At 38.8% G+C, this 17,838-nt stretch overlaps 1 protein-coding gene across 2 annotated transcripts; it reads right to left on the reverse strand.

The window, feature by feature from the left end:
- Positions 1-2,646: 2,646 nt before the first annotated feature.
- LOC117289074 (phosphoethanolamine N-methyltransferase-like) lies at positions 2,647-16,612 on the reverse strand. Of its 2 annotated transcripts, XM_033770018.1 has the most exons (12): positions 16,271-16,612; positions 12,782-12,995; positions 12,155-12,310; positions 11,678-11,814; positions 11,058-11,212; positions 9,041-9,229; positions 8,304-8,393; positions 7,207-7,296; positions 6,514-6,636; positions 5,169-5,300; positions 4,532-4,648; positions 2,647-3,893 (listed from the first exon to the last, which is right to left on the reverse strand). In XM_033770018.1, exons 1-12 carry the CDS (start codon positions 16,278-16,280, stop codon positions 3,768-3,770), a joined length of 1,539 nt encoding a protein of 512 aa, XP_033625909.1. In that variant the 5' UTR covers positions 16,281-16,612; the 3' UTR covers positions 2,647-3,767. The 2 variants fall into 2 exon arrangements, with proteins under 2 accessions (XP_033625909.1, XP_033625910.1); XM_033770019.1 differs by lacking the exons at positions 6,514-6,636; positions 7,207-7,296.
- Between the last annotated feature and the right edge of the window lie 1,226 nt (positions 16,613-17,838).

A 17,838-nucleotide genomic window follows, 5' to 3' on the forward strand; every position in this document is an offset into this window, starting at 1 on the left:
TGAGTCATCCTGGCATGTCCCTGCATTATAATTTTGCAGTTTTAGGGCAACCTTCCATACACTTCGTGATGGCGCAAATGACAAGTATGCGTGTATGCTCCGAAACGATTTCAACAGCCTCCCCAGGAGGAATTTTGTACACGGAACTATCGGAGAAAAAAATCCAGTTGAAACGGGTAAATTCGACCCCAGTTTAGCGTCAGATTAGTGCAAGAAGAGTCGTAAATGCATGTTCGGGAGTCGCATGGCTTGGTTTCAGTATCACAGTCATCCCATACAAAAAACACGATATCTTTCACAATTTTAACCACTGTCGTCTAATATTAGCGAATATAAACGAGTCCTCCATTTTTGCCATCAAGGACAAGTGTTTTGCAATTTTGCGGAGATTTATACTTTTGGGTGTGCTTATAATCATCACATTACAATTCAAACAGGTAGCCCAATGGCCAACTCTATTCAAAGTACGCAGTTAATATTAAACAAAAAATGCATCCAAATGTAACAAAGTTATTTAAAAAAAAAAAAAAAAAATACAACAGAACCATGTACAAGAGCCAAAAGGCTACAGCGATGTAAAGTAAATTAACAAGAATTAGGCAAAACAAACTGTATTTAGGTCGGATACATTGGTGGCGAGGTGCGGAAAAATATCCAAGAGTTCAACAAAATGTTTCCGTCTGTGGTGTGAAATGGATTCATTATAACAAAAAATAATCGATGTCTGGTTATTTAATAAACAAAATTGTCAGTTTCGCAAGATCCTCAAACTTTTTGGATGAAAGTTGGTGCTAATTACTAGGCGTTTTGCCTTTTTTGTAAAGCCTTTTTAGATAAAAACGTACCTTGCCAGCCCGGTTTCAACCATGTCGTCTCGTCACACGTGTAATGCCCATACCCGTCGACCCGTGGAGAACAACAATACACGCTGCAGTCCGAGTTGTAATAGTGGATATTACAATGTACCTTCAACTGGAATACAAAGCTGGTGAGAAGTAGACAATTGAACCGGTTTCATTTCAGCATTCCGCCAAACAGATGTTAAGTCTTTGTTCACCTGCTCTGTTCATGTATGTTTGTTCCCGTAAAACAAATCGCCTGGTGCTTGATGATGGCGTGGTAACCCTCTCCTCTCTCACTGTGTATTCATTGTCATCTTGGAATGTCGGGAATTCTTTGGAAAATGTACGATGGGCGTGCCTCTATACATGAGGGGAAGAGGGGGGGCTCCCTCTTCCGCATATCGGGGAATAAAACAAATACTAGACGTTGTTGACCTCAAATTAGATTTGACAAAATAACAGCAGGCTGTTTACCGCTGATACTTGTCGAACCCTATTATAAAGTACTCCTGTGCAAAATGTTTTAACATTGTGCAGAATGATTTTTTCAAATATAATACTTTCTTCAAATAAATTCATACACAAATCATGTGTGCAAATGTAGCATCCCCGCATTCGTCCAATGTGAGCCAACGTTTGCAACAAGGACCAAGTCTCACTGCCTCTTTGGCAATTTAAATATCAAGAACATAACAAAATTTACGATTAATTTGTTCTTGTTAAATACAAATTTTCGAGCGTGTGTAAAGCGGAGGCCCTAAAGTGCTAAGGCACATACTTAAAATGTCCGATATGTATTTTTAACATGCCCAGAATTTAACTAATTCCACGACGCCTGTGGCAAGAGTAAGACCTGCCGGACAGCCGATATGTAGCAGAGGGTGTCCCCCCACATGTTCGCATCAAACACAGTAATTCTTTTGTACAAAAGAAATGTATCCTCTTACAAATTCCAGAGATTCCCTGAACACTGCAGACACAATAGCCCACTACCATAGTTGAGCTAAAATGGCTCTCTTTTAGCAATCGGTTTTATCATAGTTGCCATTTAGACCGATGATAAAGGAGAGCCATCGCCCCAACAATAGTGGGCTATTCACACAGCACATTGAGCACCGAATGCTCAGCACGGGCTCAACAATGACATGAAGGTGAAGCAGAGTTCAACCAATTCAGATGTACATTAAGAAGTCGAAAGAAATGCGTACTACTCTTGGAAACACTGTTGGAAAACTGTCCATATCCTGCTACCAATTGTCCACGCAATTTTGCTATAAGGAAATATCTCATTCGAGTGTATACTATTTCTCTCATAACGAATGCTAAACAAAAACATTACAAAAACAAGAATGGTGTGTTGACAACACAAATGCCCCGCTGAGATAGGAGTTGCTACACCAAGTCTTTTTTGAGTTATTGTTTTAGCCAAAATGAGCTTAATATTTATCTGAGGGAGTCAAAATACAATAGGCGTCTAGGGGATCCCATGACCAATCCACAAACCAAGTTTGGAGTTGATACGCCAAGTCCTTCTTGATATTTCGCTCGGACAACATTTCTTTTGTTTTAGGCATAACGAGCTTAATATTTATCTGAGGGGTCCAAAAACAATACGCTTCTGGGGGGATCCCATGACCAATTCACAAGCCAAGTCTACCGAGGACTGTCCCCGGTGTGACTTTTTCCCGGATCCCTTTTGTTAATGTCCTCGGTTATCAATAGTAGACATGCCCACACACACACCCCCCCCCCCCCCCACACACACACACAGTACGAACAAAAAGAGTTCATTATACAGGAAGACTTTATTGTTCATACATCTGTATGCATAACAACCTTAATCATATTCGAATACATCAAAATAACAGCATGAAGTTTGAAACTGTTAAACAAACTCAAATATTTTGTTATCCCCCATGCATAAAAATTGAATCCCAACTGACCTTTTACGTGTGGCAAGAGTAGAATAATTCTCTTTAATCTGATAATAGCTGATTTTCATTACCGGTATTCGAGTGGAAAGCACAATCCCCATATAGTCGACTCCTGTTCATCTGACTTATCTCATAATACCATTGTGGTTTTTTTTATTACCTTTTATTTATTTGTTTGAATCGTCATTGTAAAAAAAAAACATCATCACCATCCATCAACTATATCAACACCACAGCTTGATTCGGTTACAAATATCTTAGTAAGTTTTTGGTCGTGTACGTTTTAAAACGTGTCAAAAAATAAAACACAAATAACCCACCGTGCACATGTAAAAAAAAAAAAAAAAAAAAAAAAGGCTCTTTTCTGACCTACTTTTAAGCAGGGAAATTAATTTAGAATGGTATGAAGACAATTAAAAGTATATTTTTGTGTACACAGTTAACGTTTGAAATGCTATTTGTGTATTATGGCGAAAACAATTAGTTATGATCGCCCACAAAACATAAGATTTTTTAATGTTTTCTGCTCCGATGACCGTGTAAGTGTAAACTTTCGATGGTTTATTTCAAGTGTTGTTGTGTCAAATAAAGTGTGGTCTTTGACTATAAACTGTGCGAGTCCTGCGTGTATTCGAACTTCCGGGACCTAAATGATATAAAAAAGTTACATTCATACGAGTTGTTTATTCTTTTTCGAAACTTGCACAGTCCTATTGTCAATGTTGTCCGCGTGACTAAACGTTTGAAGCTTATCTAGACAGTTACCACGTAACATATCTAGTTCTTAATCTCCATAACAAAACAAACTTTGATGATAATACATAATTTACTCTAAGATTTTTCAATTAAAACTCTTCAAAAAGTTCTTTCTGAAAAACTTGTATAACGATGCCTCCTTCGGTTTTAAAACCTGGAAACTAAATCATTTGTACAAATGGCACCATCTATCCTCCTGCACCTTGAGGTGACCTTCAAGATGATTCTTCGTGACTTAAGTTTCCTTGGCCTTGTTCTTCTTAGCTAAGAAGAGTCCCCATTTCTGGTCCCCAGCTTTGGTCCGAATCAGCTTGTTGGTCCATCCGTCAATCAAGTACTTGAAATCATCCTCGCTGAAATCCTTAAAAACAAAGTGCGTATATATACATAAACATGTTACAATGTGGGTTTTTTGTTGGTTGGTTTATGTCCATTTGCTTCGCGTGAAAAATAAGATATTGGGAGTAACAGTGGTCTGTGAGTCTTAATGGGCTCAGCAACATGTGGCAGCAGATGCCCAAACTGTTCGAATTCTGAGTATGCGCAGATCTCCGGGAATGAAAAAAAAGATCCTTCCAATTAAATATATGTAAAAGTAATATTGCGCGTTACGCCCCAACTGGTTGACAAAAAGAGGGAGCATCACACATTTTTTGAATGGGGACTAATGGTGGGGTGGCGCAAACGTGTTTGTGCGTCTGCCCGATAGTGCACAATTCCAAACCCGTTTGCCAACCAAAAGGCTACAAATAAAGAATAAAATTATTCGTACACACGGTTGTATGTAATCAGCGTATTTAAAAGGAAGGGCCATCGATCTCTACCAATATTCATGAAGATCAATATTGGAAGAGCTATACAAATCACCCGGCAATTCTGCTGCCACTTAAAGCGTTTAATAAACCCCTGGATGAATTTTAGAAAGCGTTTAAGTTGATAAAGATAAAAAATGTCTAGACGCAGATTTCTACATGTTTTTTTTTGTCCAATCGTCCCTACCTTCATGAATTCCTCTTTGTTGTTCTCGACTCTGGTTTTCTCTCCTTCCAAGGCCTCAATGAATTGCCAGGTTCGATCCTCTGCGTTCACACTCACGAAACCAGCTTCTTCGAGCAGCTGGAAAAAAAGGATATCAGAGATCATTTTCAAGTCACATTAAATTTTGTGAAAATTTGAAAGAAGATGTAACACTGGTTTTAGGTCAGCTTTTCCAGTTTTCTATAGAGTCCTTAATATTTACAATACAATTCATCATCGTCCAAAACAATAGACCTTTATCACGGTGTCACCATACTGGTCATGTTCCCTGTTTCCAATAACAGTAATAATTGCTAACATTCATTGCACAAACATGGCACTAGACTATTATTTCGTCCAGCGTTAATTTGGTTACAACTACTCTTGGAATGGAGTAAAATCAAGATGGCCACACCGTGGTAAAGGTCTATACCACCCTACTGTACATAGAACAGTCATCACATTCAATACATGGTACCGCCTACGTTTATTGTCGACATCATACTTCATACTTTCAGTGTCAAAACTGTATTAGCACCCGGAGATGGGACAAGGGGAACACCCTCTCCTAAACATACAATGTTAACCAGGAATAAATTATGCACTGATATTTAGTTACCTTTCCGTATTGTTCTGGGGTACACAGAGTGTAACCACGCTGAGCAACGTACATCTTGAAGGTTTCAGTGTGAGGCAAATCACCACAGCAGTAGTCCGATATGAGGAGCTTTCCTCCAGGCTTCAACCATGTCTTAAAAAAGGAAACGAAGTTTGACAATTTAGGGAGGTTTCGCACGCCAACGGATACGCATACGCATAACGTTTAGCTATACATCCGTAACCTACTTAAGTGTAGCAAGCAGGGCCCAATTTCATGGCTCTGCTTACCGTAAGCACAGAATCGGCGCTTACGGAAGCAGGGAATTCTGCGCTTTTAGCAAGCGTATTTCACGGGTTAGCGGCGATTTTTGGCTTCTGCCACGAGTACTCCACGTTACTAGGCATTCTACGCTTAGGGGTGGATTTCACAAAGGTAGTCCTAACTTAGGACTAGTCCTAAGCAATGCTAAGAGATAGGACCAGTCCTAAGTTAGGATGGGTTACTGGTCCTTACTTAGGACCAGTCCTATCTCTTAGCATTGCCTGGGACTAGTCCTAAGTTAGGACTACCTTTGTGAAATCCACCCGAGGGCTAGCGCATAGATATATAGTTAAATAATTTTATATCTATGCGCCATATCTATGCGTAAGCGTAGAATTGCTATTGTATATCTGAGAGCTCTTGGTAAACGGAATGAATTGATCAAGAGTTGTCTTCAAACAATTTGTTTTAATGTATTTGCATTCTTTATTTAAAGGCAGTGAACACTTTTGGTGATTGTCAAAGACTAGCCTTCACAGTTGGTGTATCTCAACATATGCCTACAATAACAAACCTGTGAAGATTTGAGCTCAATCGGTCATCGAACTTGCGAGATAATAATGAAAGCAAAAACACCCATGTCACACGAAGTTGTGTGCGTTTAGATGGTTGATTTCGAGACCTCAAGTTATAAACCTGAGGTCTCGAAATCAAGTTCGTGGAAAATTACTTCGATCTTCCTCGAAAACTATGGCACTTCAGAGGGAGCCGTTTCTCACAGTGTTTTCTACCATCAACCTCTCCCCATTACTCGTCACCAAGAAAGGTTTTATGCTAATAATTATTTTGAGTAATTACCAACAGTGTCCACTGCCTTTAAGAACCTTTTGATCATTACAAATATGAAAATGCCATTAATGACCTAATAGTTCTCATTTTGTTTTTGTCTTCTGTTGTGCCAGCGAAGAAGTGTAATAAATTAAAAAAGTTGCCGATCTTTCCAGTACAGCGAGAAATTTGTTCTCCCTGAAGGACGTATTTTATACTTCAGAAATGGTCATAAAATCAGCAGGCCTACTTTTTTTTAAAACAATTTTTTTACCAAGAATTTAGTAAAGAGAGTTTTCTTATCAGCGATGTGAAGAATGGTATCCCTGCTGTAGATGACGTCAAATGACTCTGGTTTGTAGTCACGCTTGGTCACATCTGCTATCTCAAATTGTACCTTCAGAAAAATACAGTTGTGGTTCGGTTTGAGTACAATGTCGCAGGTTATGATAATCGCAGCCAGAGGCCGAATTAAGACAATTTTTATAGATAAGCATATTTACAAATACATATTTATATAAGTACAATGTCGCAGGTTATTGACAAAAACGTCATCGCAGCCAGAGGCCGAAGTAAGACAATTTGTATAGGTAAGAAGATTTACAAATATATATTTATATAAAGATATGAAATACAAATTCATACGAGAAAAAAATCATAAAGAAAACAAAAATCATACATTTCGAAAGAAAACATCAATCATAGTTTTCCTTCCATATATATAATGAGTAGAGTAGAGTAGATGGCCTTTAGCTTTCGATCCGAGCCGGACCTTCTTCAGAGGCATAAAACAAGTACAAACAAAAACTTATCAATTTCCTTCCAACTGCCTATTATGGCTTGTACTGTAATAAAAAAAAAGTCCCTATAGGAATGAAACATTCTTTTAAATCCCTGTCCAGGTAGCAGTAATATGGATGTTTTGTTTCGTTAAATAAATCAGAGACAAGGTTCTTTACTACCGTACCTCGAGACCTTTGTGAGCTCTAGCCCTGTCCATGGCAATCTCAATCATGTTACTGGATAAATCCATCCCGACTACAGCCACGCCATACTTCTGCAACGAAGAATTTAAACACAATCATTTCAAATGCAGGATTAAAACACAAACCGTGAAGTCTATTTCATGTATTTCGATACTCGCATTATAAAATCGGAACAAAACCAATAATGTCATCAACGAATAACTCTGAGGTCTGACCTGTGAAGGATAACTTCTACTTAACTGGACACGTTTGGTTATTGTCAAAGACCAGTATTCTCACCTTGTGTATCCCAATATAAACAAACAAATCTGATAGAAGTTTTGACTCAATTGGTCATCGAAGTCGCAAGAAAATAACTAAAACAGCGAAGCTGCCATGGCGAGCTGCCGATCGCCAGATAGAACGAATGACTGACAGAAAAAAACACTCATTTGATCAACTGATGGTCATAGGGGTGAGGACATTAACAAGTATGAAGTAAAGACCATCTAAGGTTTTCATTGTTTTTAGCTCATTCAATTTTGAACCAGTGATAAACTCACTCGCCCGAAAAAAAGTGTGGCTCTTTCTTGTTATAGAATTCCTTTTAACATCCTAAAATAATGATAAAATACCTTATGCTCAGTGAAATGTTCTTGCATTTCTCACTAACCATATTTGCATTGAGGTCAGTGCGGCCATAAAGATGGTCAAACTTTTATTGAAATATTAAAGACTTCTTTTGCAATATTACTCCATGAAATGCTTTACTTTTTGAGAAAACATTATCAATTCTCGATATCGAGAATTACGGATTTATTTCATGTCATGACACGGCGAAAGGTGCGTAAACAAGGGTGGGTTTTCCCCGTTATTTTCTCCCGACTCCGATGACCGATTGAGCCTAAATTTTCACAGGTTTGTTATTCTATATATAAGTTGTGATACACGAAGTGTGGGCATTTGGAAAATATTGTGTACCGAATGTGTCCAATGGCTTTAACCATAGTACTTGGTGATTGTGCGGCAATATTTTCGATCTCCTAACTCGGTTCACCAACATCCCCGCCCTGTATTACTACCACTGTTTCTCCCTTACCTCTGCCATGTAGAAGTCTCCACCTCCGATTCCAGCTCCAACGTCTAAGACCCGCAGACCGGGTTTAAGGTCAAGCATGGCCACAAACCCCTGAACAACGAGATTGCAGCTTGTTTAGCTTCTTTGTTTTGAGGGGTAGAATATGCAGGGATCAATGAATTATGTAATGTTTACTTGGTTCGAAAACATCTTTTCTGTGTCGAGTCATGTCTTACCCTTTCGTTCATTTGAGTACTAATGCCGTGACAAATTCCACAGACTATAGAAATGTTCACGAGATTAGTGCAGTGGCACTGTTATGTTGTTTTCATGATAAAAGTACATTATATAATGCCATGATGAGCCACTGTTGGAACTCATGGACTTCGGTTACATTAATGGTTGACTTGTTTCTCGCATGATCTGTATGTATTCTGTATCATACGTTGCAGAAACCAAAACTTACATAAACGCAACTATAAACGCAACGGGTGAGAGAGGGTGTGACTAAGGAGGGATTTGAAGGAGTGGACCGACTCAGCTTGAACAACGTTTTCTTCCAGATGTCTCCAGTCAATAATTGTTCTATTGACGACTGAGTACTTAAATTGGTTGGTGTTGCACCGTGTAACTTTGAAACACTTGGAGTTATTTGCTATTGAGCTGGTGAGTTGGTCGGATGCACCTGCCTGTTTTTGGGGGTGTGTGAAGTAAAGTTGTGATGGTATAGCTGGTTTCGAGCCCACATGATTTCTTACCTCAGTCGTCCGAGCTCCTCCAGTGCTGACATACCCGTCTCCGAAGATCTTCTCATATCTTAGGATTCCATCTCTGGTATACTGCTGATTGTCCAGGAACTTTTGGAACGTCTGGAAGCCATGGTTTGCGTCCATGTCCAGCCTAGTCTTCTGCATTAGCCAACAGAACTGGTTCTGGTTGTTTTTCAGCTGTTGAACAGACAGACAGACAAAAGGCTAACAATGTGTGGAAAGACACTGGAGTGAATGACCCTGTATTGTTCAATTATACCGTCGATATGTGACAGAGGGCGTCCCCCAAATACGTTCCCCGGCCTATAATTTAAACAGCCAATAAAGGATGATCTCAAATATGTAGATATTACAGTTTTCTAACAGCTGCAGTCCATCCAGGAATCATAAAAAATATAACGAGTCTCTTACCTCACGTGAAACATGGTAAAAATTTATTTTTCTCCAGAACGCTCCAACCTAAATTTCCGAAAAACGTGGGGTCAAACATGCCCGCGCGACAAAGGAATTGTGACGTCAGTGGCGGCTATTTGGTGTGGAAATGCCAAAGCTGGAGAACTGTTCAAAACCAATAGCGTCCATGGTCATTATAATAGATAAGCCGTTTTTGACTCTCGGTTGAAAAAGCTGCGCGGCCGGGTGCATTTTTGACTCGAGTTATTAATTACTTAATGCAAATTTTGAGAGTAAAATGGTTATTAACCGGTATCTGCGATGTCTATTTGGCCATAAAAAGGTAATAGTTGACATATTGAGATCATCCTTTACTGGCTCTTTAAACACACCATTTTCCTCTTGTGCAGAAGGCACCCCTCGAAATCCTTAGAAGAAGAAGAATTCCTAAATATTCCAGAACGCATGAAGACACAAAAGAAGTGGAGGAAGGCCTTTTTAAGCCACAAATCGAGCATCAAATTTTGTTACCGTCATCTTGTGCAAAAGCATCCCTACATCGTTCATGAATTCCGGTGACTTCAGAGCGATATTGAATACAGACATTACGATGGGATGGGCCTACACCATGCCACATCTCGTGCACCAAATGTATTTTCTTTCGTTGTCTTGTTCTATGTTCCAACTTTCTGATAACAATTCATTACATTGATTATTACCAGAACAATGTTGAGCTCTTTGCCCAGCCTCAAGAATTTGTCACATCTATAGTTGGGTCATGTGGATGGGGAAAGGTACACTACGCCTATTTGAGGAGCAGAAAATCTTATATCACATTTGAACACATAAAATATGGCCGTCCGGGTGTTACAGAAATAATATTGATAAAAATCGTAAATTTATTGATTTGGTTTTAAGATTTTATAGCCAATATCACAGTGTAAAAATGGTGCATCGAATGGCTTGCGTTTGGGCAATCATTAAATAAAAACAAATATAAAAAAGCGGTCATATTGTGGGTATTCCACCTCGGCGATTTTTAAACAGATGAAATACAGTCCTTTAAGCAGTAAAATCATATAACGATTTGTAAAGCCAATTTTCTTTAAAATCACTGGAATTTGTAAAGTTGGACTTGCATCGTCATAAAACAAACAGGAGGATACGTCTTTTGGAATGACTCATCATCCGAAGGCATGAGGTTAAACAACTCGACAACATTAAAGACAGTGGACACTATTGGTAATTGTCAAAGACAAGTCTTCTCACTTGGTGCATCTCAACATATGCATAAAATAACAAACCTGTGAAAATTTGAGTTCAATCGGTCGTTAAAGTTGCGAGATAATAATGAAAGAAAAATTACCCTTGTCACACGAAGTTTTGTGCTTTCAGATGCTTGACTTCGAGACCTCAAATTCTAAATATGAGGTATCGAAATCAAATTCGTGGAAAATTACTTCTTTCTCAAAAACTACGCCACTTCAGAGGGAACCGTTCTCACAATGTTTTAGACTATCAACCTCTCCCTATTACTCGTTACCAAGGTTTTATGCTAATAACTATTTTGAGTAATTACCAATGGTGTCCACTGCCTTCAAACCACTTTTACCTTGATGTAACACTGGACACTCCTGCTAAAGATAAGCTCAAATCCAGCACCGGCATTGTCGGCATTATGTTCTCCGGTCACTGTGCCTTGAAACACAGCGTTGTAGTAGGCTGGGTTACGGTAAACAGTCGGATTGAAGTCCCTCTTCTTGTTCCCTGTCATTATTTTTTCCAAAGAGACACTCTAAATCATCTCCAAAGTTTGAGTGATTTATGATCACAACAAGGTGTTAGACATACTTGTAGTTTTATACAAAGTTGATTTTATAATTAAAGGAATAGTGGACTATCGAGTTATTCTTCTGCAGAGAAAAAACGTGTTCCCAATTTCATCCAAAGGAGCTCAAACGTGTGAAAATGCAGTTGGCTTGACCTTTCCCAAGAATGCACAATGAGCGTGCGTAATTACCACTACATACGGATCCGCACAAAATGAAGAAACATCGTGCCTTTTTGCAGGGCCTTTTATAAAGGCAGGACGTGTACGCGCGTTTGTGCCTAATACTGGGGACGGCGTTTGCCTACTAAAGTCTGTCCGCATTTATCAGGAGAAATGCTGGATGAAACTTCGGTTGTAAGCTTCATTCTATGTACAATAAACATATCAACAGCTGATCATACCTGACTGATAAAAGCAAGATTCTCTGAAAAACAAGAATCCGTCTTTGGTGAGCCAGGAGAGCGTCTTAGCAGCAAGTTGTATCACCTCCTCATCCGTTAGGTACATCATCAACCAATTAGAGAAGATCACATCAAAGCTAGTTAGAGAAAAATGATATTTAAATGCATGGCCGTTTGGTAACTATTGTCATACACCAGTATTCTCACTTGGTGTAGCCCATATGCATAAAATAACTAATCTGTGTGCAAATTTGTGTTAATTGGTCATCGAAGTAGCAAGAAAATAATGCAAGAAAAAACACCTTCGTTGGACAAATGTGTGTGCTTTATGCCTGAAATGGGTTCGGGTATGAAGTCTTTCTCATATTCAAATATTTTCGTGAGAAATGATCTTTTTCTCAAAAACTCTACGTTACTTTAGAGAAAACAGGCAGTTTTAGTTCGTACACCCAACACCTTCTTTTCGATTGGTCTTACCTTTCTGGCGGGAAATCCAACGCAGTGACGTCAGCGTGGATAAACTCAACGTTGTTCTTGTTGCCATGGGTCTCTTTATTCTTGTCAATGAACTTCTCCATGAAGTCAACAGCAGTAACGTAATCAGCTTCCTCTGCAAGTACTCCGGTGAAACGTCTTGAAGTAAAGCAGACGAGAACATTATTTTTCCCGCTTTAATAAAACTACTTCAAATGAGGTAGGTTTAATCAGAGCAAGGCCCACCCGCTGCTAAATTCGAACTGCTTCAGAGCTACCGGGCAATCTCGGTGGTCTAGTTGGTAAGAGCTCTGTTCTAGAATGGCAAGGGTCTTGGGTTAGAATCCCATCAGAGTAATACGCATCGTGTGATTTTTTCACAGAACTCGGGAAAGTTATAGTGCTTATACACATCGGTGTAAAGGGTGAAACTAAATATGGAGGTAGGTTTATTAATGGTATAATCGTGGCAGAGAAACCAACCTATATATGACAGAAGAACAAAACACAAGGCAAGTAGAAAGATCTACAGAAAAATCAAAGTCTTTAGTATAAATCTTAGCATGAGATAGGAAAGAAAAGCACACCATGGCTCAAAATCTTCAATCGGCTGAAACAAAAAACACGTACCCGATGCCAGCGCCAAGCTCCAACACCTTCATTCCCTTGACAGACGGTAAGAGCGACAGAATCTCCGGTTGTTCCTGAATGGACAGCGTCTTAGCTTGGGTGTCTAGCATCATCTCCTCCAGCGTGCCATCCTTCGAGTGGTCGCTCCAGAAATGTTCCATCTGACGGCGAGTCTCGTGCTGGCTCTCCCCGTTTAAGGAGTTGGTCATTTGTTCTGTTTTGAGGGAAATTAGTTTTCTAATTATAATTTTCAAAACTTAGAACTGTTGCCAAATTCACGAAACGATGAGTTGTGGAGTCCAATACCATCAATTCAATTCGATTCAATTCAATTCAATTAACTCACATTGATCCGTACTTCACGAAAATCTCAAAACAGTTAACAGCCAAAACTTACAACTCTTATAGCCATAATTCTTTTTAATAAGTAACCGATAAGAAAAGCACCTTTTTTACAAGGCAGAGTTATTATGGAGGCATCATCTCCAAGTCGAGGCTTGCTGTGAGAAGTTGCCCAAAAGCTTTGTATGATTGCCTACCGTACCCCCCCCCCCCCACCCCACCCGTACAAAAGTCCGGCTGGGGCTGATTTCACAAAGCACCTACATTCATCCTGTCAGTATTGGCGAAGTCATTTGTATTTTGACATCTATAACTTTGAAGCTGTTTACTTCCCATCTTTGCTCTCTTTGTGAAAAAGAACACGTTTAATTTCATGCTGCTTCAACTACAAAAAGGAACTAAGCATGCACAACAACAACTTTCTTAGAAGAAAGGTTTTACCGGCTTAAATAATGCCGCTGGCATTCAGGTTTTGGGAGTTTTCTGTTAGTTTGTTTGCCTCGGTCACACTTTTTAAGCAATAATTGTATGCTTTAAGCAGTGGTCACTAAATTGGTAATTGTTAAAGACCAGTCTTCTCAATTGGTGTATCTCAACATCATGCATAAAATAACAAACCTGTGAAAATTTGAGCTCAATTGGTGGTCGAAGTTGCAAGATAATAATGAACGAAAAACACCCTTGTTGCGCGAAGATGTGTGTTTTCAGATGCTTGATTTCGAGACCTCCCAATCTAAACCTGAGGTCTCGAAATCAAATTCGTGGAATATTACTTCTTTCTCAAAAACTACGTTACTTCAGAGGGAGCCGTTTCTCACACTCTGTTATCAACAGCTCTCATTTACTCATTACAGAGTAAAGTTGTTATGCTAATTTTACTTTGAGTAATTACCAATAACGTCCAGTACCTTTCAATAAAAATTAGCAGTTCTATGAATTTGGGCCCAGGCAGAAGCTTTGAAACACTTTGGTGTTGCGATCCCCGTTCGGCCAGAAGTTGTTCATTCTTTCCACCCACCCATTGTTGTGTAATTAAAGCATACACACCAAATAAAAAAAAAAATTATGCATACAGGCTCATAACCAGGAGTGGGGCCCGCACCCCCACCCCTCAAAAAAAGTCTGGGGGAAAAAAAGAAATGGTACACTAAACAAAAATGTTGTTCCTTTGTCTGTTTATCATCGTTAAAACGACAAAATAATCATATACAAAGATGTACAATAGAGAACGAAATGGCTGAATATGACTGTCAAAAATTGAGTAGTTTTTCAGATTCAATCAATAATAACCGCTAATCATAGCGGCCAAATAGTACCAAATGGCATGAAATAATCCTTCATTTTTAAAAGTAATTAAAATTGTTACATGGGGCATATCCCCCCCCCCCGACACCCCGCATCGCCTGGTGTACTTGTATGTCATACTCACTCCCCCTCCCCCCCCCCACCCCCCCCCCCGCACCAAATAATACATGCGTGTATCCACAAAAGGTGTTTTCTGTTTTAGCTAACAACAGAAACTCAGTTTTGTTGTCGGTAGGTGAATGATTAGACAGGACATTGGTCCCCTGATGACCTATTCCCGTGCAACCGATAATTACCCTTGCAAGCTACTGTATACACTGTGTATTCAAGTTCGTTGTTAATATTTAACTGCACGGACAGAATCAAGTTGAGTATTGTGTTGAGTGTTGACATTATTAGATATGCGGCCTCAGTTTGTATTGTATTCAAATCTTATTGTGCATGCAGAAACTTTTCCGCATTGACGTGTCAATATTTCGTTGTAAGTTCAACAAAACAAAAAGTAACTTGAGGAGATTAACTCTGAAGGAAAAACAAAAGATGTAAAAGAAAACATGCAGATGATACGTGGCAATCTAAATAAGCTACAATAAGTTACATCAGCAGGCAGCTTTCGCTATGAATGAAATAGTTTTTCGAGGGGGAAATGACAATGATAGCCATGGAGGAATTTTTCATCCATGGTATAATAATAGTGTTTTACAGAAGGAAATGCATGACAAACAACAAAAATTGGTGAAACCTAGAACAGTTAGAAATTACGTAATTTTAAAAGTACAAACACAATTTATTGCCTTTTCAAGTATCATGCTTTTTGATAAACACCGTAGGCCTATTTTAGTATTAGGCTACGGCAGAGCTTGGGAAAAAAATCAAATTACGTAGTCTTATCAATAATTGAATATGGTTTATTTCATTGACTGGGTTGTGTATGGGGTGCACATTATCCTTATACACTTACTGTAGATCGAAATAGGAGGAATACTCCATGGAATATAGCATAGAGCAGGTCATTTAGGGTGTTCAAATGCCATATTTTACAGACTTCACCAGTATCTTTAAAGGCAGTGGACAGTATTGGTAATTACTCAAAATAATTAGTGCCATAAAACCGTTCTTGGTGACAAGTAATTGGGAGAGGTTGATGGTATAAAACATTGTGAGAAACGGCCCCCTCTGAAGTGCCATAGTTATCGAGAAAGAAGTGATTTTCCATCAATTTGATTTTGAAACCTCAGATTTAGAACTTGAGGTCTCGAAATCAACCATCTAAACCCACACAATATCGTGTGACAAGGGTGTTTTTCTTTCATTGTTATCTCGCAACTTCGATGACCGATTGAGCTCAAATTTTCACAGGTTAGTTATTTTATGCATATGTTGAGATACACCAACTGTGAAGGCTAGTCTTTGACATTTACCAATAGTGTCCACTGTCTTTAGAAACATTCGAGGACATGAACCGTATAATTATCATTCAGTGAGCAAGTTTTGATCATCAACTCTCCCTTTAACATGACGACATCTTGCAACGTGGTTTGTTTAGCGGGTGGGTTTATAGCTCTGATTGGACCACATGTAAACTATGAACTGCTACTGTCGAGTATTAAAGGCAAATTGAGGTGCCCCGCCCCCTCTCTTCATGTGTGGTTGGCGTCTCTGGAATTCTTTAGAGGTAGATTTATTTATTTATTTATTTATAAATAAATGAAACATTGATTTATTTATTTTATGTTTTTATTTACTTATCTCTTCATATATTTTTTATTATTATATTGTTCCTTCTTAGTTTGTTAAAGTATTGGAACAAGGTTATGGGGGGTACCCATTTACAATACATACCGTTATTCATATTGAATCTTTGGTCTTGTATCAGCCGTCTGTCACGCTGAATGGATGGCTTGTCTTGTACGACTGAAGGAACGGCTACGTCTGTTATCGCTGCGTCCTTTTTGATGCATTACCGATGCAAACAGCAAAAGGTGTCTTTCGAGCAAAAAAACTCCACAAACCTTCCTGCACGATCGAGCCACAAACTCCTACTAAAAAATAATCTCCACAAACTGCAATCTTTTCTTATAAAGCAAGGCCTGACGAGCTATCTGCAGTTCACTATACACAGAGGTCATGAACAATGACGTGGACTACATGTATGATCAGATGATGTCAACAACACACCACACGTGTTAGTCGTACGATTGTAAAACAGAGCGTGCCAATTTCGCAATAATTGACCCCCAACCATTCAGCGCGTGTTTAATTGTTGGTTGATACCATTATAATATGGAGGGGAAATGGTACGGGAGAAAGACTATTGTTCGAGTCCAATTCCACCGCGAATATTGAATGTCTGTTTCTAAAATGTTGGTTTAAGTCACATAAAGGTTATATAAAACCGTAAATAATAGTTATGTACTAAATGTGCCTTGGATCGGACGAGTTGGTCTATAAAAAGCGTTTGTAACAGTTTGTTATAAAATGCATATGGTTGGAAAGATTTTAAAAAATTAACATACAATGATCCACACAAATTTGCTTCAAAATTGCGTGGTTTTCTTTTTACTTGGCGAACTAACACGGTCAGCCATTTATGGGAGTCCAACATTTTACTCCCACAAATTGCCGACCGTGTTAGTCGCAAGTAAACAACAGCTAAATACCAGTCACAAGCAACATTATGGCATGACATTTCGGCCAGTATGTGTCAAATAAGCAAGCTTTTTTCGTGCTAACAAAAGGATACAATAACAATTGTATTTCTATCAAATGTGTTTATTTGGTTTATAATCATCATAGCACATGATATTAATTCCATCATGATCATATTTATTATTTACAAAATGATACTTGACAGTAAAAAAATAACTCATCCACAGATCATTCTTGTACACAATGCGTTACTTTTGTCGAAACAGGTAAAATATTTCTTTATCTTGGGAGTGTATAGAATAAAATGACCGTCAACTGGCCAGTGATTTTAGTATCTGCTTTTAAATCATTCGCTGATACACTGTTAATATGCAATCCGCACCCTCAATAAACAAAACAAAACTCAACAGTGACCCAGTTAAGTTGGGAAATCAAAGTTTCAGTACTGCATCACTAAATTATTAGATATTTCAAAGGAATTTGTATCTATTTACCACAAACTCCGCATTTTTGAAGGGTCAAAATTGAGAGAAATCGTTAATTGTTCCAGTGAAAATTGACCGAACTTGTGGAATTGAACACCCCTTACAGATATTCTGCCTTTTCATTGGTTTAGAGCGCGTCACATGTATGTCTTAGTTTTACTAGACGACGGCCGTGTGATAGTGCATCGGTTTGCCGTGCGCTAGTCCGAAGACTACCACACGGCGTGCAGTACCCAGACGTCCGTTACGTGTTAGCCTTGTCCAAGGCTCTTTATG

This window comes from Asterias rubens, chromosome 4, assembly GCF_902459465.1.
Source record: "Asterias rubens chromosome 4, eAstRub1.3, whole genome shotgun sequence".
Lineage (NCBI taxonomy): Eukaryota > Metazoa > Echinodermata > Asteroidea > Forcipulatida > Asteriidae > Asterias > Asterias rubens.